Here is a 22,981-nt window from a genome sequence, read left to right as displayed (position 1 = left end):
GACGCTGATTGAGAGGAGAACAGATTGAGGAAGTGCTCTCAATGTTATATTATCGGCGTGGCTTGTGTGGAACAAGGTGCAGCTCCATAGTAGACATGCTCGCTGTTAATAAGTTAATATGGCACATTTGATCCATGAAGGCAATTCAAAGGGATTTATATGTTGCATGGAAGGCGTTAAACAAGAAATACAGCTCAAGACCTGCTTGGATCCACACCTTTGACCGATTTGTCTGGCATAAGGACACGAAACAGTGTTTTCCTGGTTTTCACGGCCCATTGAGAGTCACTGGGAGGGGGTCTAATGATCAGCCAGTCAGCACCATGGGCGGGACTAACATGGTTGTCAAGCTTTTGTTTAATTGTCATCAAGCCTTCTGTATACAAATATTATCGTCCAACGTTGTACTTTGTTCTCATGTTGCTCCAGAGGTAAACTGACCAGTGGACGATTATCCATACAGTTTTACCCTGTCTGCATCTTTACCATGTTATTATGAACCCCACTGCAGTTCACAAGACCAGCCCTGCGACGCTGTGATTGGTTATCGCCGTGCCTTACGTCCTGCGTCACACAGTGTCATGTCACTGCAAAACACAGCTGTAGCGTTCTTAAGAAGTTGTTTATTAACTGAATATTTCACTTAACCACTTGATTGAATCTACCAAAGACCTTGTGTGATTGTAAGTTAACCTTAACCCTTAAGGCTAATACAGCCTTCCCACTGCAGCAAATTTCAAATTCAAATTTCTGCCCAATCACAATAGTTGTCAGACACCACAAAAGAAAAAAGTTCTGCCTAGATGATGAACTCTGTCCTTGTGGAGTATGTATAAGCCTTTACATTAACCCCAAAGTTACCATTACCTGGTTGAGGTTAGTTTTGTTAACTGACCAACCGATCAACAAGCCTTCCCCATTTTTGGACTTTGGAGAGGGTGGGCTAGCTGTTAATCATTTTTTAATTTGGCAATCCGAGCTGCATGCGTTCTGGCATTGGGCTCACTGGCCAATCACATCCAAGTTAGTTAAACTTGTAGTCATAGGTAGTAATACAGCTGTTAAGTGGTGCATACATTGTTTTGAGCGTGACAACCTCAGAAATATAAAAGAGTCTAGGGAAGTTGCATCATTTCATTTTTTTTATACCCATTCAAGTTAGTACAGGGCTAAACCTGAAAACAACTAAAAAGGCTGAAGATAAAAGTTGATATTATGTCTGATGAAGATCTGATTAACATCAAAACATAAAATTTAAAGAATAAAGCACAATAGAAGGAAGTTTTAAGGGCAATATAGGCAATGTCTGTCTGTCTGTCTGTCTGTCTGTCTGTCTGGGAGGGGAATCAAGGTTTCTTCCATTGTTTAAAAAGTTTTCCCTTACTCGATGGGTGGGAGGGTCAAAGGACAGAGCTGACATACTGTAAAGCCCTCTGAGACAAATTTGTGATTTGGGGCGATATAAATAAAATCTAATTGGACTGGAGGCTAGTTAGAGTGCGACTTATTGCATATTTCTGTCTGAACCTGACCCAAGTAAGAAGAGACAACGAAGAGCAAGGGTAACGGATCAGGTGACTCATGAAATATGATAAGGAAGACATTTTTCCAATTATTCCGACACCACATGAATGCTGCACCAATGCCCTATCTCGCAATGATAAGAAAAGTCAAAAATAATTCATGTATCCACCCTGTAGATTTGGATCTGCTCCAAAATTGAATGGTTTCTCCTTTGGCCCTCGCTACATCCTTCCACAAAGTTTCATGTAAATTGAGCCTTATTAACATCACTCTTATTTTGATCGAATATAACCCTGTTTGGCTGTTTAACTTTTACAATCTAATTCATGTTTTCAAACAATATGTAATGGAACAGTTTTTTAAAGTGCAGAGGAGAAAGGCTTTGAGGATGAGGATGAAAGTTTGGTGAAAGTAACGTTATCTTGTGTAAAGTTGGCTGGAGGTTGCTGGAGTGTAAACTTTCCAAATCCAATTAAGAGTCCAACAGAGCCGGCAACATCACCCTGAGCTGTCTAGGACCTGCTTCCACACATTAGGTAAATACTTCACAGTGTTTGGTTTTTGAAAAGGCGATTAGAAAGAGACACTACGCTCTTAACACCTTATTGCTCCATGTACTGCTTCAACAAGGGGAGAAATCCAAAGTGTGCAGACCTGCTGTGGCTAGTGTAAATGTGTAAGTCATGACTGGACATTGAATGTTCAGGAGAGCACTTTAACTAACAGTCACTTGACTGTACTTTCACTTTGTACTTTTTTTTATATGTTGTACATAGAGGTGGGGTAAAAGATTGATACAGCATAGTATCGATAGCGATATTTTGCATGACATAATATAATATCGATTCATGGCCGCCAAGTATCAATATATATTGTTTTTTCCGGATGCCGTAGCTGGCTCAATTTTAGGAATATACTGGAGATACTATTATCATTTGAAACTAGAAGATCTAATCTATAGGTATAAGGATCTATAGACACCATGTGCGTCAGGATATCATGTTGGGAAGTTGTCCAAATAACACTGCAAAGTTCAGCTTTTATTTAAATATTTCATTTAAAAAAAATTGAGAGCAGTGAAGCTTAAAGTTGAGGAAAGTTTGATAAAATGCTGCAGTTGTTGTCGTCCATACATGTTTGATATCAGTTCAGTTCAGTTTGACTGAATCCTTTGTTGGTCAGTCGATGGGTTTGACTCTCATTGTGGAGAAATAAAAAGACTGAAGTGAGATGAATAGACTGAGAATTTTCTCTTATTTGACAAAACAATTCTTGATTGAATTTAATTTTGTGGACACAAAATGCAGTTTAACAGTTAAATCTCAATATATTGTGTCGCAATGCTCACCATATAGCAAAATGCTTAAAATCAATAATATCGTATCGTGATTCAAGTATCGGGATGAAATCGTTTCGTGGTGCCTTCGCTGATTCACACCTCTAGTTGTACAGATGATCGTTAAAGCCTTGTGTGAGATATGCAATCTAAACTGTACATGCAAAGACGTTAAGGGGACTCAAGTGAAGTGTAGAACAAAATCCTAAAACCAGCCTGATGCCATGTGCCATGTGGTTGATGCTTCAACCCACAGCTTGTTAGTGTGCCATGTGTGCACACATTTTCAGCACGGGTAGCCCCAGCAGGTAACAAACCCTCAAACCTGGCAGTGTTGGTGTGCGATCGACCCGCACAGGATGACTTTTTTATTTCGGTGAGTGGTTAGGTCCCGGCACTGTCTCTGTGCTGAGCTGACATCTGTTGTGATTTACATGATATACGACCTTGCAAAGCAAAAGCTGTGAAATATTTACAGTACACAGATGCATAGTTTCATTTAATTACTGGAAGTCTTTTGAGTGGTTTACTGCCGTCTGGTTAGCAAAGAAACCAACTCGGGTGTCAGTTTGAGTCTCATGTTACTTCTACCGTACCTCTTCCACATAAAGTAGAAGTCTTAGAAACATTTCAGACTTTTCCTTCAGTTGACTGCCCGATTTTTGCATCTCTGTGTCAATGATTAATATAACGCGGCAGTGATTCAACTTACTGTAAATGCTTTCTTTAGCTGGACCGCAGTGATGATCAGACTTTAATTCCTTCTACATTATTTAGTAAGACTTCTCCCTGTTAATCTGATCTGTTGATGACATTTGGTGTTGATGCAAAATCAGCCTTTACATGCCGTCAGAAATGCTAGTCACATCAGACTTAACAATCTTTTGCTCTTGGTTTCTCTTTCTAACAGAAATGCTGTTTTACTCACTAATAAATTAATTAGTCGGCTCTGCTTTGCAGTTTCTGCACAGATGTTTCAAATTAAAAACTTTCCGGCAACTCACAAATTGCATAGTTTTTGTCTTTACTTTTAGTACATACTGCAGCTGCCCTCAAAGTATGCACTGTTGCATGCACCATGCATACACTTGAGACATACTACTTTTTTATGACTTCTTTATTAAACTTTGACCCTCATATGACTACTATATATATATAACTGTGCCATTAACAGCTGACTGTGATTTTTTGTGGGGTCGGACGTCATGCTGCCTTTCATACCACACAATGCTACCGGATGTAGCAGTACATCCTGGTACTTCTGGTAAACTGCATTTGACATATTGTGTATTGGGACTTTTTTTTCTGGTTTTTGAAATGCACAGACAAGGTACTTTGCTGGGAGGCTTTTAATGTGAAATATCTGCAGTTAATTTCACTGCCTGTGGCTTAAGAGAAGTAACAGAAATAAGAAGTAGAGGCATCTGAAAATGTTGGGCTATTATTAAAAGCAGATTGGTGATTGCCTACAGTATAGTAGTTTTGTAATGATAGAATAAATGCTGCAGAAATGTGCTTCCTCAGTTTACCATGACAGCCAGTGCAGTGCTGGTTAATATTCAAGGTAAGTTACCCAGCGTTTGTTCGGCTTTATTTGTTCATGCCGGCCACAAAACTCTGACATTGTTTGCATAAATAACTTTTATTTGAGTATGTAGGGCATTGTTCTCAAACTCATATTACCTGGGGACCATTGGTAGAGAAGAAGAAAAAAAACCCTACAATGTTTATTTTTTAACAAAAATTTTGACTCTGCAGACTCGGAAGCCCAGCAGCTCATTTTCCCGTTTCCTCTCCCTCATAACTGGCAAACTGCTCCACATGTTTAATAGAGTACGGTTGTTTGAAATTGCATTTCTTTTTACAACAGCAGCTTTCTCTGAGCAGATGAGACAGAAAGTCTGAGCTCCAGGTCAATCTTTATTTCAGGTTTAAAAAGAGACCTTTTTTTGTTGCTCTGTGGTAAATCCAAAATGCTGCTGGTCATAATTAAAGTGTTTATCTCGACATGAATAAACAAACAAAAAAAAACGGTAAAACATAATTTTTATGCACCCTTGCTGGAAAATAAAATGATTTCTCTCAAATAACAGAACGGGGGGATATAAAAATGTAATAATAACTGAACAAACTGAACTTGGAGTAGCCAGTAGTTTAAGGAAAAGACAGCTCATGAAAACCATTTTTCTAAAGCCAGTTTTTGGTATTTCAGGTATGCGATAACCATTGGGTCTACTAAAGCCTTTATCAATAGCAAATATAGGCAGCCTATTGACCCCTGTTTGATTGACAGGAGATGTCTCAGCTCTGCCGTGCCAAGAAACAGCACAATATCAGCTTAGCACCGAGGATTCAACCCCCAACCCTCTCTGGAAAAAAAGAGAGAGAGAGAATCTCTCAGATGGGATTATCACTTCAAAGGTCGGGTCTGATGACTTGTTGTCAGGTTTTGTGACGAGGGCTTGTCAGCTGCTGGGTTTTATGTAGCTTTGCAGCGCAGAGCAGACAGGTGAGCTCTGCCCAACACCTGCTGGACTCTGTCCGTCAGGCCTGCAGCTCCAGTGCTTTACCGCCCCTCCCACAACCACAACAATGCTCTCCTTATTCTCCAGATGCACCCTCGACATTGTGCTGCACACAGAGAAGTGAAAAGCAATGTTTCCTTTGAGTAAATAGGGCAAATCTGCTACATTTCAATAAGAAAAGATGGAAAACTGAACCCCCAATTTATGATTCAGCCTGATAAGAAGGGTGTATTTTCACACAGTGCAGCTTAAATATAAATCTGTTATTTTCCGTGTCAGCGGTCCCTGAAGGGAGAATTATTGTCACTCGCATCTGCCAAAAGACAAAATACAAATGTGGAGTTCATTTCCAAAGTGCTATGTGTCTATTTCGGTTCATCATTGATCGTTTATCATTCAATCTCTCTAAAATATAGAGGAGCAAAAAATGTCTTTTCAACCCACGACTCGTTTAAAAAGTACCACGGTTTGAATTAATTTTATATTTTAAGAATGTGTGGCATGTGTTTCCACTGGCGAATTTCTCATTTTGAAGAAAAAAGAAAAAGCTCATCAGATGTCTGCTGGTCCCTGAGATGGAAAACACTGAGAAACGCTGCCCTAGATAACAAGTCAGTCCAACCCCTTTTGCCAAACTGCAGGAGCGCCGAAGTATCAAACCGCAATCAAAAGCACAGGCTGTTTTCTGTGCAGGGACGTACTGTAGTGTGATTTGGGAGGAAATTCAAGGGCTGTTTGTGCAGCACCGGGGACAGCTTGGGAATTCTGGCAGGTTGCATCCACACATGCACACACACACTTTAATGCACTGCCACCCTTGACCCATGTTCCATTTCCCCTGCTGTTTGATGAGCTGCACTTGTCAGCTGTGATCAAAACCGACCCGCCCCTCCATCTCGCACTTCCACCTTCCTCCTTCGGAAAGTCTTCAAAGCATCTCGACCGCCATGATACGATATGTAAATACGCCGTCCGTATCTCTGCCACAAACCTTAACATCTCGCCCAAATTAAACCGTTCCCATCTGTAGAAGAGCAGGTAAAATATTGCTTTAGTGCTGCCAAAGTTGAAGATCTGATTTCCACAAGGACACCCACACACGAAAAGCTGCAAGGCAGATATTCTTGCATAGCTTAAGTAGTTCTTTAAAAAGTCAAATCAAAGCTATGGAAATGAGTATAAACAAGTAAATACAACAAGAGATTGAGGACACAGCTAAATTAATATTGGAAATGAAATCTATTCTATTAAATCTAGATATGAACTCTGAGATAACACTGGTTCTGTCAGCTAAAGCACCTCAGGCAGGCCTTTCCAAATAATTGGGGCTCTGATAGCAAAAAACCTGGTCACATTTTAGTCTTAAACCCTGGAGGAGCCAGAAGGGCCACCCTGCCTGAGGATCTGAGGCTGCACACTGGCTTACAGGAAATTAAAAGATTTGTGATATGGCTCAGAGCCAGACTGAGCCATTTTAAAGGTCGGGTTAAGTATTTTATTTATTTTTTCAACCCACACTGAACAGGTGAAGAGACACCAGACTGGTGTGGTATAATTTCTCTCCTCTATTATACCAGTTTAGTTTTTGTACCACTAATTTATTGTCCCATGAGTAACACACAAGAAAAGGCTTCAGACTCTTATTTGGGGGGTTTAAGGCTCACCACAGGTGGTTAATTTCCAAATGTGTTAAGTGAGTGAGAAGCCTGATTTTCATAATTTAGGTGACAGATTTTGTGCTTTGTCTTATTTTGCGCCATTTGCTTTATTTATTCACCACAGCAAGATTGATTTCTGTGGGGGAATCATGATGTTAATGTTATTTTTGGGAAATTTATCAGTTTTTGTGGTTTTGTGAATTACAAAATGTGTCAAATAAGTGGTTTGTTAAAAAACAAAACGTGAGTGGAACAACTAAACATCTGTGTTGAATGTTAGTCATTATTATTTTCATTTTTGATGAATCTACCAATTACTTCTCTGATTAATTGTTTAGACTGTATAATTAAAAACCCCAAAATATTGATTTTTCAACTATATAAAACAGGAAAAGCAGTAAATCCTGATATTAAAGAAACAGGAACCAGAGGGTGTTTAAAAAGTGTTTTCCCTACTTTTTAACTAAACGATTTATCCCTTTCATACTCACATGAAACCAATGAAGTGCTGTCCATTACGTTAACATCCCCGCTGATACGTTTCCTCTCTCCTGCCTCTGCAGGTGAATGCTACCTGATGGAGTGGTCGGACTGGAGCTCGTGTGTGAGCATCTGCGTAAAGGGGGCCGGCGTGGACTTCGGTTCGGTTCAGGTACGCTCACGAGCCGTGTTGGCCCAGGAGCCCGAAAACCTTCTGCTCTGTCCCGACCAGTCGTGGGAGTCTCAGACCTGCACAGGTGAGAACACTCTTTAAAGTGGGAGCCGATTTCAGTGTTTGAGTAATGTATTTATTTTACTTTACCTACTTAAAGAAAAGGAGTCTGTCTGACTTTCTGGCGGTGTGTTGCAGAGGACCCAAGAAAGTCTTGTGTCTTGAGATCTATAGGACATATTAATTATCAGTGTGTTATGCTGTGTAGTTTATTAAGAGGGGACCCTAGTGACTCTTACACCCCTTCACTACAGTCATTTCAAGAATGAAGAGATACCAGAGATTTTATATTCCAGCTAACTAATTTCAGCAATGTAACTTTCAGAATGGACACTTGTGTTCAACAGCTCCGGATCCAGCAGTGAATTAGAAAATCCTCATATAAAGAGTTTTATACCTGGAACTAAGCCGATGAACATCAAAATGAATTGTTACCACAAAACTTTTAATTTGGATTAAAAAAGATATGGCAAAAAAAGGCAAAGGTACAAGACTGTGTAGATGTTTGAAGAGTAAAGGAACTACTATTCTCATAAACCACTGAAATGATGCAACCAACATGATAGTTATCTTAAATTTAACCCTTGTGGTGATTTTTAGTTACTCTTAAGACTTCAAAGCGTTTTTCCTCTTCGAGAGAAAAAAAATGCGGCTTGTTAAAAACGGTAATAGCAGTTGTTCAGAGAAAAGTGCAACAGAAATTATTGAAGAGTTCAGTTGTAGCAGTAAAGCAGGATAACTCAGACGTTCTTGAGTGTGTGTTTTGTGTGTGCTGTAAACATTTCTATGTTAACATCAAGCTTTTCCATGACGTCGCAAGTAAAACATGTTTTTCTAAAAATAAGGTTTATTTTGTATTGACTTGTGGCGTCTTCATTAGTCTACAATCTTACAGATGGTGGTAAATCTTCCTTAAACGGTGAGGCCATTATGGTTTATAATCAAAATCCTGATTCAGAATATGAATGGTATTTTCATTTCCAGAGCCTCCCCGTTGAGCTTTACACACCAGCACTGCTAGGAGAGGCAGCCATGCCACGGCAGGTGTATTGCTCGGGACCCGAGGAAGCGCAGTGTCGAATGTGAAGTTGTTTGGATGGGCGGTTCTTGAGAAAGCTGCGAGCAGCAATACTGAAAGGCCAAGCAATTGGCCTGTTCCAAACAGGCATGTTTTGAAAGGGCAATGCTGCAGTACTCTTAATACACATATGAGCGGTCAGTTGGGTTGGACGCAGGGCAACACGCTGCAGAGCTGTCAGTGCATCAGAAGGCTAACACAGAAAGACACTTACATTCAGGGTCATACCTGCAGGCTATTCACTCTTCCATCTATCTGAACCTGCCTGTTAACTGTTAAAACTGGAGCACCAGGAGAAACCCACTGAGGGACATGTTTGGTTTGTGGAAAAGAGGTTTGGAGCTGGAATCAGATGAAGGTTTTTCTTCCTGCCAGGTGACAGCACTAACCACTGAGCCACCCCAGTCAGAGCAGTAGTTAGCGCTTTAGTTGTTTTCAGCTATCACTTTGTTTTTCCTGTTTGTACACTGGGTCAATTGGCGTTCTCCCAGATGGGATTTCTTGAGTCAGATCTCTAAATGGAGGAAAAACCCCCGTGCTCATTTACTGTTATAATCTCTGCATCTCCCCAGGCGCGTTAATCACCCATTAGGTGCAGCGTGGGCTGTGAATCACCAGCACCACCAGGGCTCAGTATATACAGAAGCCATTGGCTCGTTCTGTAAAGCAGCCGACCCCCTCCTCCCTCGACTCTCTGCCTGGCTACTGTACATACCCCACAGCAGTCTTTGCTGGTCTGACCTGGTTTCCCAGCATCACTCAAAGGCACGGGGGGAGGAGTGGCCCAGCAAGACCAGTAAGAAGAGGAGGAAGAGAGCGGGGAAGGAGGGCGGTGACGGAGAAAAGGGAGGCTAGAGACGGTGGAAAGGGAGATCAAATAGTCACATTAAAAATGAATTTTGTGGGGGCGCCTTGGTAGCCTAATGGTTAAGGCACATACCACATAACCACTTTGATTCCTGGCTGGGGACCTTTGTTGCATATCATAGTCTCCTCTCCACAGATTTCCTGTTTCTCTCTTTTCTTTATCTCTTCTCTCTCTTTCTCTCTCCTCTCTCTCTCTTCTCTGCGGGTTATAAAGGTTTGTTTTGCTACACGCAGACGGCCACAGTCCTTGTGTCTTCATCAGAGGACATTAACAGTGAGCAAGTAACTAATAGGACCAATACGTCTGTTCATTTAAATAAAATGTGTGGGATGTAATCGTGATTGAAAATAACCTAAACTGCTAGTAAAAATCCAAAAAGGAGAAAAAAAAGCATTCTATTATTAATCATCTGATCAACATCCTCAATACGTACAGCACTGTTGTTGTTTTTGCTGCAAGTAAAAGACGAGCAAACAAGGCAGGTAACCAGGATTTAGTTAACTCGACTATGTGCAAATATCTAGATGCAGAAAACGATGTAGCCATAAATTAAGATGATTTCATAGGGGCAGTTAGGCTGTGGGTGTAATAATCTAGTTTGTTAAATAACATGGTTATTACTGTGACTGAAAAATAACTGTTAATTCATATAATTACCTTGATAGACAGAGAGACGGCATGGTTCAACATGAGGAGAAATCAGAGTGAAATATAAAGTTTACTACTCCTTTACAGCTCCATTCTAGGGATGGGAATAATGAATCAATGATCGATTAATGGTCTTTAAGAATTTGGTCGATCACGTGGAATTTTTAATCAATCTGTGTACTTTTCAATTTAAATTTTATCTGACTGCGTATCAGTACTCACTGAACTGAAACACAGCCGAGCGTTCAGTTCTTTGGCCGTACGTGTATAAACCAATGAGCTGAGAATTAAGATGTGTAAAGCTACAGTTTGCAAACTCAGAGTTGCAATAACAAATACAAGAGTATTAATTTGAGGAAAACTAGCTTACTGTTAGTGCTGGTCGATATATCGATATAAAAGATTTATCGATATATTTTAAAATGTGATATGGAATTAGATCATATCGCATATATCGATATAGTTCATTTTTTCCCTTTCTTTATATATTGACGTTATTATTACAGTATCACCTCATGTGGGTTACTTTTAAAATTGACAGGAAGTCTCTTTGCCCTTGAATACATGTTTGTTACACAAACTGTTAGTACAAAAACACAGCGATTGGTTGATTGATCATTAACATTATATTTGCTCCAGTTGGCAGGTTTCTTCCAAATGCCCATCCCTACTCCATTCATTTTCATACAGTCCCTAACCAGCTGAACAGAATAACCTCTACTGTTTTTACACATTAGTGACTCTGATTTTTTATGATTTTGGACGGTGTAGCTTCCACCTGCACTGGTGTGTGAATGTGTGTAATGTGCACACTGCAGACTATTAAAGCACTACATCACCATTTATAGTCCTAATGTAGTTATAATGAAACTCTTGTAAATGAAAATCAGCCTTCTCTACTGTGATGTTTTTGGGGTTACTAGCACGACTACTGACATTATTTCTGCTTCCAGAGCTGCTTCTCTTCCTCTGAGAAATGTTTCAATAGTAGTAAAACTCCAATCTTCTCGTAAAAGATGGTGGGAAGTGCCGACAGAAGTGAGTGATTCAATGATAACTTAGCACATTTGAGAAACGACCTTCGCTGTACCAAAGCGAGAAAAAGGGGAAGAAATGAGAAAAGTGAGGAACATAAAGGGTGAAGTTGTCGCAGCTGCAGACAAATCGTCCTGTGAAAGCTGCAGATAGAGCCGTGCCATCGACTGGAGCAGTGATACTGTACTTAGGCCGGTGGAGAATAGATCTTTCCTTTGTTCAAGGTTAAATTGTTCATTTACGCTAGCCGAATGGGCCGGACTGATGATTGGTTACACAGGACTCCGCAGGGAAATATGGTCATTTACTGCACTGATGGAGATATTGATAAAGTCATAATAGCATTGATAGAAAGTCATTAAGCAAAAGCTCTTACTGAAGATTAAAACATTGAACTGGACCCTTCTGTGAAGACACACTGATAGTGATATTATATGACAGCAGCCTATTATACCGCCATAACTTAGCAGCTGCTTTATTAATCCGTCACTCTTATGATTAATGTTCTTCTCCGCAGACTCCCACTGTACAGTCTCTAAAGATGTTGATTGTTTTTTATTTTCTCTCAGGGGGCGAATGTTACGAGTACAAATGGTTCAGCAGTTTCCGTGTAAACTCCAGCCGCCCCTCTGTCTGGTGTCAGCGCTCCGATGGACTCAATGTCACCGGTAAGGAACTCCTCAATCTGACTTTGGAGCTCTCATTAACGTGCAATAGTACAAGTTTTGGGAGACTTGCTCCTATGACTTTTAAATTGCATGATGAAAACAGAAATATTTAATTGTATGGCATACATCAGAGGTTTCCAACCTGAGGTCAGGATCCCACAAAAAGGTCATGAAGTGAGTGTGTGTGTGTGTGTGTGTGTGTGTGTGTGTGTGTGTGTGTGTGTGTGTGTGTGCGTGCGTGCGTGTGTTAGCCTTTAATTATTTTCAATTACTGGATGATTTTACCTTTTTGTGTGGCACTTACTGTGTTTAATAGCCTGCTGATTATTTTCTTGATTCAGTGGTTTGGTCCAAAAATAGCAAAAGATGTCGATCACAGCTTTCTAAGATTTGTCCCTAAGACATCCAGTTAAATATCAAACTAGAAACTAGTTTCACAAAAGTATTCACATTTGATAAGCTGGAACCAATCAGGAAATTCCATTAGTATTTTGTCTTCAAAAAAATTACTCAAAAGATGATTTTTTTTGTTGACAAGCTTACAAATTAATTGTGTCGGCTCTAAAAAGCACACAACAGTTTTTGTTGGTTGGTTGAACTGAGTATATTCTGTAGACGTAGAGCTGGTGACGAGGTGCTGCAGATGCCCTCCACTATTTTAAATAAAAAGCAGTGCAGCTGAATTAATGTGGAGACTGAGATGTTGCAGCAGCTGTACAGCTCAGCAGTAAGTCGGTAAGTGGCAGTTTTATGTAGGAGGTAACACTGACACAAAATATGTCAGAAATATAACACACTGTTCTAAAAAAAATAAAATAAAACTAGGGACTTATTTCTATAAGAAGCGAAGGTGGTGGGCGATGGCAGCCTGTACAGCTATTCATCTCTGCACAACACATGAACACGTGGTTCCCCACCTAAAATAGTTTCAGAAATGAGCCTGAATCAGCTGTGTCTACTTATAGTTGAAATGTTTTACATTAAATACATCCATGAATGTGCAGTAAAAATGGGACATATTCATAACTTGTCAGTTTCTTACGAGAAGTAAGGTTTGTATTCAGCAACAGGGAGCAGCTCAGCTAACAGGACACACGTATTGATTGTATTCCTTTAGAAAACAACATGCACTCTATTTGATTCTCTCGTCCCTGCAGGAGGTTGTCCTCCGATGAATCCTCCAGTGGACAACAGCTCCTGTGACCCTCCCTGTCTCATGCCAAAGTCTTTCTGCAGCGAGGTGAGCAGCTCTTTGTTCTCATATCACCAGTTTTAACAGTAAATAAAAAGCAAATTGTGTAAAGACAAATTAGATTTACAGACAAAGATGCACAATGAAAACAGGGTAAACAGAATAAAAACAATAAAAAAAGACGTTAACCTGAAAGCTCAGGTTCTCTGGAGGACTGGCAGGCTCTCTGCTCGCTGTGACACACTGCTGCCAGAATTGAATTTGAATGCAGCAGGGAATGAAACGATGGCAGCATGAAGATGTAAAACCCATTTTCCCGTAGTGTCACTCAACTGTGCTGCATCGAAAATCAGGAAAATAGGTTTTATGTCCACCAGAAACAGCAGCTGGTGGATCTCACAGTTTATCCATTTTAATAGCTTTTGTGTTTTTAAAAAAAACAAATTTGGACCTCGCAATAAAGGGCGGTTATCGGTTGTATTGGACAGACTTAATAACCACAGAATAAGCAGGTCAGAGTCACAGTGATGAGAGTGAGGACTTCTGAGGTCTCAGGTTCAATCCCTGAATCAGCAGGATAAATATCTGCTGCATTCATGTTCTCTCTGGATGGCCCTATTTCCTCAGTTGCGGAGTCGTTCTTCCAACTTTGATGCGTTCATGAGCTTTAAGTTGTAGCGCAGAAACAACGTGGACAATAACAAGTCGTTTTTCATCGCTCAGAGTGTTTAAACACCATGTTGATTGTGTTTCTGCTGCTACAGTACGTTCCCTAAAACCACTAAAATATTGCTTTACATGACTTGTTATCAGGGTTAATGCTAATATATTTTTCTAACTAATCTCTGTTGACAGCAACTTACAGTTACAGCATAATGTCAGAAAATGTATATGCAATACGTGAATTAATATGTTTCTGATTATCAACCCAACATTTGCTTCAGTCTGCCATGTTTCAGTGTAATATGTCAACTCGGTAGTCATGCACCAAACTTATTGCCAAACTTATTGTTATTCTAACTTCATGAGCTCTTTACATGAATTTTCCCAGTCATAATTTTTCCTGATTATTCTGACACCATATGAATGCAGCAATAAAGTCAGTTACCAGTTTATTAGGTACACCTTACTAACATTAATGCAGACTAATACAGTCCTGCAGTGAACCATAATTTCTGAAACAATCATGTTTGTGTCAATTACTAGCTTATTTTGAGCTCTTCTAAGATAGAAGAGTCCAAAAGCACTCTCACATAATTTGTGCAGCATAATCCAGTCTTATTTATCCATATGTAAGATCAATACTTCCTTAAAACGTTCATTTTTGTAAAAACCTTAACACCCCCTTCACATAAACAGTCTAGTACTTGCAGAGGCGCTCGCTGGACGAGTGTTCCAATTCAATTTAATTCAACAAGGATTTTCTCTGTTTTTGGATTTTTCATTCACTATGAAGGAATGCAAGAGAAATAAAGTTTTTCTTCATGAATTGCAGGTAAAAACAGTGTGTGTGAAGTGTTCCTTAAATAAAGATTATAATTGTTCAAACACGTTTGCAGAGGTGTTGATGCTGTTAATTTGTATTTACCGGCAGGTGTTTGTTACATCTTTTCCACTGCATTTATTTCAGGCTCATTTAAAGAAACACCTCTCTGTGTAATGAATTCAGTTCACAAACATGCTCAGAAATGTTTTTCTCTGGGAGCTTAAGCTATATTGATGACCCAACTATACCAACATCCAGGGCCTCTTCCCCCTATAAAAAACAAAAAAACAAGATTCATTCCCATGCTCCATCACTCCCTTGATGTACTGTACATGCAGCTCATACCAAATATGATTCTGCGCTGCCCCCTGCAGGCTGGTGTGTGCATGTGCGAGGAGGGCTTCACAGAGGTGCTGTCGTCCACTGGGCAGCTGGATCAGTGCGCCCCCATCCCGATCCTGGAGATCCCCACAGCGGGGGACAAGAAAGGGGATGTGAAGACCAGTCGTGCCATTAACCCCACCCTGCCCACCACCATCCAGCCTGGACGCTCCGGGCGGACCTGGTACCTGCAGCCCTACGGACCAGGTCAGACCACACCAGCCAACTTCTCCTCACAGTGCTTTTAAAATCCTGAATATATTTCCTAAAACATAAAAAAATACACATCCAGTCGTAAAGAATTGTGTTTTGTTGCTGTCAAGTGAAAACCTTTAATCTCGTTACTGTCATGTTTTGGGGAACTAACCCTGCCTTAATGTACTCTTCAGAGGCTCCTATTTTCCACTTGTCAAGTCTTAATTATAAAAACTGCCACATAAAAATGCTTCTGAGTCAGAAATGGAGGAAGTCGGAAGGATACAGACATGTTTGGTTTATATTTTGGAGAAATATTACTTTGACAGTATAATTAATCTCTTGCAACAACAAAAAAGTAGAAATAAAACACATCCAGCTAATGATGACTGTAAATATGCCATATTTTGACTGCAGATATGAAATTACACAGTCATCCTGCCACAATAAAGGTCAGTAAATAACCACACATCATTTCCAAAGCTCCGTCCTGAAATCAAGACCAGAAGGGTTGTTTATGTATGTGCAAGAAACTTTTATGTAGAATATTTCCTCTACCAGATAAAAAAAATGAAGCACCCACAATGTCTTTTAAAGTTTATCTGAAGGGAAATGGTTTAGAGAACCGAAGGGTTTGCTGAATATTCTCAACCTGCAGAGCAGCATGTAATCCTTGAAGTGAAGTTAAGGCATAAAGCTGAGAGGTTTTCACATGACAACAGCAGAACGTGCTTTACTTTCAGTTTGTGTTTGACAGACTTAGTGTTGACAGGGTCTAATTGACGTCAGGTTTAACATATTTGTACTTGCATGAAATAAAACTGAAACATCAAAAACAAAAGCTGCACCAAACATGTTTTCAGTCCGTTCCACTCTGCTCTGATGCATGCATGAACCTGACTAGCTACTCTGAACTGCTGCTACTTTGTACATTAACAATTGAGAACTGCATCTGCACAGTGTTGTGACTGATGGTGCATGACAGCAACAGAAACATTTAGGATGCAAGAGTGCAGAACAGGCTGAGTTAATGTCTGTCAGGCGCAGGAACTTCCACATTCACATCCATCACAAACAGCAAGCCTCCGATCGTTTATCTTCCAAATGTTTGATAGTTTTTGCAGCACACTTCTTGCTATTATACTTCATAACAGCAAGGTCGAAAACATGTTTTTTCGTTTTTAGAAAAACAAAAAACATGCAAGCAGTGTAAAAATGTAATTTCATTGTATGAATAAGTTTCTACTGGTACTTTAATGTAGATACAGTGGGAGAAAACAGGAACTCTGTCGTAACAACTGGGCGTTTTAGAGAAAAGGAAAAATAATTTGTATTCTATTTTTGTAAATTCTGTTTTGGAAGTTTTGAAGAAATGGTGTTATTTGTTACGGAGGAGAACCCTCACCAGAATTCAGCAGAAGTTGCGAGTATATTCAGATATTCAGAGCTTTTGCTTCAGTGCCGCAGTGTTAAAATGCTTCTGTTACAAGTAAAAGTCCAAAACTTAAGTACAAGAGTATGAGCATTACAATGTACTTAAAGTACCCAAAAGTACTCATTATTCAGAATGGTCCACTTAAGGATAATATATATATTTTACATTATTGTGTTATAATTAAAGATGAATTAACTGCTGTGCTGACAGTGCTCCATAAAACAGCAGCAACAATACAGAGTAGAAACCAGGAAAACCAGCATGTGTTTTTCCACAGAGTGAAAACATGAGAAAATGGCTCAATCTGGTGGAAAATAACAAAAACAATGATTTTAAAGCCAGGGCTCTAGATTGAAAGCCTGATATAATACACTGCAAGATTTTATGATGTAATGGTTGTCATTAAAAATCTTGGTTTTAATGGGTTTCAATGGGGATGTTTTTGTCCTTCAGGGTCTGAATGGCTTCATAGTTTATTACAGAATTATTATCAGAGCTGAGATTGAACTTCCGAAATTAGAAGAAAAAAGAAAACTCAAAACATATGCATTAACAGACAAAATTATCAAAAATTAAAAAGCCATAAATGCCCTGAGTAATACATAAGAGTTAATACAAAGCAAAATCATAATTTAGTATTTGAGTTATATTTTGTATATTTATAATATAACTCTGCAAAGTATAAGTGAAGTGGAGTAAAAAACACAATATGTGCATCCAAAATATAGTGGAGTAGAAGTTTAAAGTAATACATTTACAAAGTACCTCAAAATTGTACTTAAGTGCACCAATGTCACCATGTATTTACACAAATAAATACCTTCCTCTTAAACGCTCCGGTTCTTCCTCCCACTGTACCTCCATTTAAGCACCAGCAGGACTATTTAAGTATTTTATTGTTTCAAACGCTGTAAATTACAAGCTGTATTAATATGACTGGAAGGAGAAAAAAAAGCGTAGCAATTACAGCAAAGTGTTTTCTGAAGCTTTCACAGAATTAATTGTTGCAGCCTTTTAATGGCTGTAAGTGCAAAACAGACAGACGAACTGACGAGCCTCCTTTTTCACAGATGGGAAGCTGAAGATGTGGGTGTATGGTGTAGCAGCCGGAGCTTTTGTGCTCCTCATATTCATAGTGTCTATGATATACCTAGCTTGGTGAGTTGACGAGTTTAATTCCCCCTTATATATCATTCATAAATCCATTTCACCCACCCCGCTTTGAGTTAAAGAGCCCCGTCCCCCTCCCATCATCCACCCCCCTCCTCACATCACCGTCTGTTTTTATTTCCTTTTTGCTCCCTTTGTGCCGTCCTCTTGTGTGAGAGCAGCAGCTACTGTGCCAAGGTGCATCGCTCTCTTAAGGCCCAAGAGTCTGACGCCAATGGGACGGCGGTCTGGATGGGCCAAAACGCACATGAGATGATTTACACCTGTCCCGATTGCCAAGAGCTGGCTCAAAGCAGCAGCAGCTAATGAGGACGTTTATTCCTCAACACGCCCTCCAGTATAAGCACCTCCAGTCCTTGGCCTATCCCAGTGACCTCTCTCTGAGAGTCACATGTCCCGCCTGACTAGCTGAGTGAAGGTGCTGGTGCAGGTGAGGACAAACCACTAGGGAAGAATTAGTCTAGTCCGTGTAGGTTTAGTAGCGTGTGTAGAGCACATAGATGGCGTTCACCTGTTGATTGTTTACCTTCTGTTTATTCCTGAGCCCTGTACTACGAAGCTGGATTTGAGGTAACTTCAGCTCTAACTCTGGGTTTTCATTATCACGAAGGTGGTTCTCTTTTAATCTGGCTAGATCACCATGGCAACTCATGCTGAGAACCTAACCTGGTCGGGACCAGGTTATGCTCTAGATAAGAGATCAGTACCTATAAAAGCACTATCTACTAACCAATCAATTCTCTTGGAAAATGTTACACCCTTTTGGGAAGATCCTGTGGACCTTGTTGAGCGGATAGTGCGAGGGTCTCTGAGAAGGGCAAGAGTTTTTCGAGGCCGATAAAACCCGTTAGAAATCCCGAAGAATATTTATATGACAAATACAGATTCTCAGCGGGGAGAATAAGATATAAATGTACCCGTGTAGTCGTAACGTTAATGTCACCAAACAAAGCTGTACAGTTACAGTAGTTACTGTATGTAACATAGCTGCAGTTACAGTAGAGTTACTGATATCAAAGAGGGTTTTTTTTGCAAATTCTTTTAAAAATGCCAAATTATATTGACCATGATTTCATGCGTACAAGCCACTGTAATTCATGAATTTACACTTGTGATTTTCGGCAAGAAATTAATCACGTGCCTTATTTAGACCATCAGTATTACTTTTAGCAGTAATAATATTTTATATTATTCATAGAAGTGGGTGGAAAGCGATTGTTTTTTTTCTGGTTGTTGAGTCAAATGACGCTCCCAATGCCCCTTTATGTGAACACACACAGAGCCTGAAGAGGAAAGCCTGGGATAACTGAGAAAGTTTGTGATACAACTTATTCCTGACTGCGGTTGTTAGGCTTAGTGAAGAGAGATCACGAGAAGATATCCTGGGTATGTTGAAATGGCTTCGTAGTACAGGGCTCTGCTTGTAAAAGTCCCACAAATGAAACTTTTATTTTTTATTATTATTGTTGCAAAAACAAAATACTGACTTTAAAGACACAACAATTAAAAAAAAGGAAAAAATACACAAGGACAAACAAATAAAGCATGCAAAACTTAGAGTGTTACGTTTATAGTATAAGTATAAGTATAAGTCATAACAAACCAAACAATATAAGTCATAATAATTCTAATAATAATCCTAGCATCGTGCAGTTACTGTGATTTAAATTGGTGTGATAAACAGGTGTTTTATGTGTATTATTGTGTGTCTTTAAAAACAGAAAATGCATACTGTATATTGAAAAATGAATCAGTTATAATACGGGAAGTATGACAAACAAATCATAAGTAAATAATTAGATTTCTATTATTTAGAAATGTCAACAGAACTGTTTGATTCATGCTTAAAACAACCCACGTGTGCACAAATTACTGCTGTAGAAGTAAACCCACACAGAAGCAAATTGCCATAATGAGAAGCAAAGCAGGGTTAAATAACATTCATTCCCTGTAGTATGTTTATATCAGACAGTAGTGTGTTCATATCAGACAGTAGTGTGTTTAAATCAGACAGTAGTGTGTTCATATCAGACAGTAGTAGTTACAAGCAAAGTTTTTACTGCACAGCAGAAATGCAGTAATACTACCCATTATACAGTGTTATTATTGATAAATTTTATTATCAAATTAATTTGCCTTTAAAAGTTAGCAATATTTTTCATGTTGTTGCTTGTTGAGGCGAAGCAAATTTAACTATTTCACACAGTTTTTAAAACCAATAGTATGTGTTTTATTTAAAGGAAAATAATCTGCAAAAGTCGCTGTTAGCTGCGATACTTACCTCTGAGCAGTGGTATATATGTAATATGTGTCTCATGCAAGCAAAAGATACAGTCTTGGGTCCCTTTAACCAGCAGGTGTAAAAGGAATATATTAGCGTACTACTCCAGCATAGATTCTTTTAGTGAACCAGTGGTGGAAGTTCCTTTAAGTAAAAGTAGAAATATCATAGCCTAAAAATACTCCATTACAAGTAGAAATCCTGAATAGAAAGTTTTACTAAAGTAAAAATAAAGAATCATGTCATCAGAAAAATGTACTTGAAATATTTTGATACAAAGTATGCCAAAGAGTAACAAATACGAACATTAGATACTTTGTACACTACTGTTTACTATTTTATTATTCCATGTATGTATCAACATAGTATATAATAGGACCATTTTAAGTTGTTGGTTTTTTAATGTACTTTTGACATTTTTCGACATCCCCATAATTTTCCTGTCACTTTTGGCCAGATTTGACTAAAATGTGTATTATAATATGTATAATTTTTATACTACTGAGTAGATAAGTAATTTAGAATCAAAGTAACTGTAAGTGTCAAATGAGAAGTAGAATTATAAAGTAAAGCACAAGTAAGTGAAAATAGTAAGTAGTAAATGTACATTCCACCACTGGGTAACATTCAATGTCATTAGGAGCATAAGCCTGTGGAAATGTATTATTATATATATATATGTCAGTATAAATATAATTAGTTGTGTTGTCTTGTTATACAATGTGTTTGTATAGCTGTGCAGTGAAACAACTTCCCTCTGGATAATAATGAAATGTGTAGATTTGTTAAAGCTGTAGTAAAAAGTGCAGATCTCTTAAATCTCCAGCAGCAGATTCATAGAGACGGATGAAGATAAAAGGAGACGTGGATTTTACCACAGGGACTAGTTTCTGTACCACAAATCAAATTTAAATCTCCAGACACTGAAGTCTTTCCTCTCTCTCTCTCCAGCATGGTGTCACGCTGCCCTCTTGTGGCTGAAAGACGAATTAGGGCAACACAGTCCCTTTTATTCCCCTCCATTTCATTTCCTGCCAAATCAAAAGCTCACAACATATTGATGTCATTTCTCTGTATTCAGCTTTTAAAGCACAGTGTATAGATCAGTTATAATTAGATTGGACTTCTTTGTCTTTGTAAAAATACTTGAATTATTAGTCAATTAACATCAATCAGCTAGTATTTAGTATTTTCAGTCGCTGGCAAAAATGCTGTTTTCCTTTTACTTGTATGATATAAACGTGAGTATTTTGGCCGGACAAAACAAGCAGTATTTAATGTTTGATGGAGAAAATAATGTGCATATTAATCCACATTGAAAGCAATCATTAGATACAACCCCAGTGGTATTCCAAGTCAGTATTGGTGGACATGAATGACTTCAGAGCCATGATGTGTGTGATGTGGCAGCAGAAAATGTTGCCGTTTGTCTGAATGTTTGCTGACGTTTCCTGTTTACTCTGAAGTGATTTTGTCAGCTCTTCATCACAGAAACTATTCAGAGAAAATTCCCACGGGTGCTTTTCAACTCTCCAGAATATTCTCATCTGAAGCATCTCAATACTCCAGAGTCTATTACGTCATATGTGCTAACTTTGGGGAGAAGTTTTCCATGTTTAGAAGTATTAATTGGACTCTCAAAAGATCTTTTCCTACACATTTCCATATTAAACTGCCAAGTAGTTGACAAAAATAACTAAGCACAAGTGAAGAGACTTAGCGGTGATAATAGAACAAAATTCCTGTAAATATACTGCACACGTAATGTTCAGGGGAAATTTTATGACGTATGATACTATTATACCATAAAAAACTCATAGTATAGTACGGCATCCAAAAAATAAAAAAAATAAGAAGTAATCAAAATAGTAACATAGTATGGTCATAGTAATGTCATTAAAGATGTGATTTAAAGAAAAGTAATAATTTATGTTGAAAAAGTTAAATCATTTTGTGTGTTTTTTCCAAAAAATCATTCAAGCGCTTTAGAATAGCATGTTGAGCATGGTTGATGGTATGGTATGTCCTCAAATATTAAAAGAAAAACACCATGTCACAATATATATGACATATACATGTTATAAAATAGTATGTCAACATGTCGCTTTTTTGGATGTCCCAGAGGTGTTTTTCTGTCATTGCTGGCCATATTATGTTCTATTATGTTTTAAAAGGGTAAAATAAGACCATTTTAAGCATTTCAGGGCATTTTAAAATTGTATGACCTTTTTTTAATAAAATCAACATACAATAGTATGACTTTTTATTATTTGATTTTTTTTTTGACATCCTATAATATATTGTATATTCAGTCCAGAAATGACAGAAAAAAACATATGTATCAACAGTGTATAGTAAAACCATTTTAGGCATTTTAAAATTGGACCATTTTTGACAAAAAACAAGATACTATAATATGTGTCAATCAGATATTGAAATACAAGTTTAAAATACTTGACGTTGCCTTTTTGGCTGGTCATGTAGCAAAAGTAACAAAGAAGTGCAATCGACATGCTATAGTATGATTTTTTTTGGAGGGTCATTTTTGGACATCTTATAATATGCCCTTATATGGTCAACAGACTATAATTGACCCATTTTAAGGCATTTTAAAATTTGACCACTTTTGACAAAATCGACATGGGGTCATTTTTGGACATCACATAATATGGTGTTTTCTGTTATTTCTGCCATATTATGCCCTAATATGTATCAACAGAATAATTGGGAGATTTTAGGGCATTTTAAAATTTTATGACCTTATTTGAAAAAACATTTTTAAATATTTT

At 38.5% G+C, this 22,981-nt stretch overlaps 1 protein-coding gene across 1 annotated transcript in view; it reads left to right on the top strand.

Annotated features, from left to right (window-relative positions):
- The window catches only part of thsd7ab (thrombospondin, type I, domain containing 7Ab), a 202,523-nt gene that overhangs the window by 176,936 nt on the left and 2,606 nt on the right, over positions 1-22,981 (top strand). Inside the window, exons 24-28 of the mRNA XM_059338271.1 lie at positions 7,607-7,780; positions 11,954-12,052; positions 13,210-13,292; positions 15,105-15,318; positions 17,812-17,899. Coding sequence (XP_059194254.1) covers positions 7,607-7,780; positions 11,954-12,052; positions 13,210-13,292; positions 15,105-15,318; positions 17,812-17,899 — 658 coding nt within the window. The remainder of the gene's footprint in view (positions 1-7,606; positions 7,781-11,953; positions 12,053-13,209; positions 13,293-15,104; positions 15,319-17,811; positions 17,900-22,981) is intronic.

Source organism: Centropristis striata, chromosome 8 (genome assembly GCF_030273125.1).
Source record: "Centropristis striata isolate RG_2023a ecotype Rhode Island chromosome 8, C.striata_1.0, whole genome shotgun sequence".
Taxonomy (NCBI): domain Eukaryota; kingdom Metazoa; phylum Chordata; class Actinopteri; order Perciformes; family Serranidae; genus Centropristis; species Centropristis striata.
Note: the sequence above shows the minus strand (reverse complement) of the source record. Positions and strands in the feature narration are given on the sequence as shown.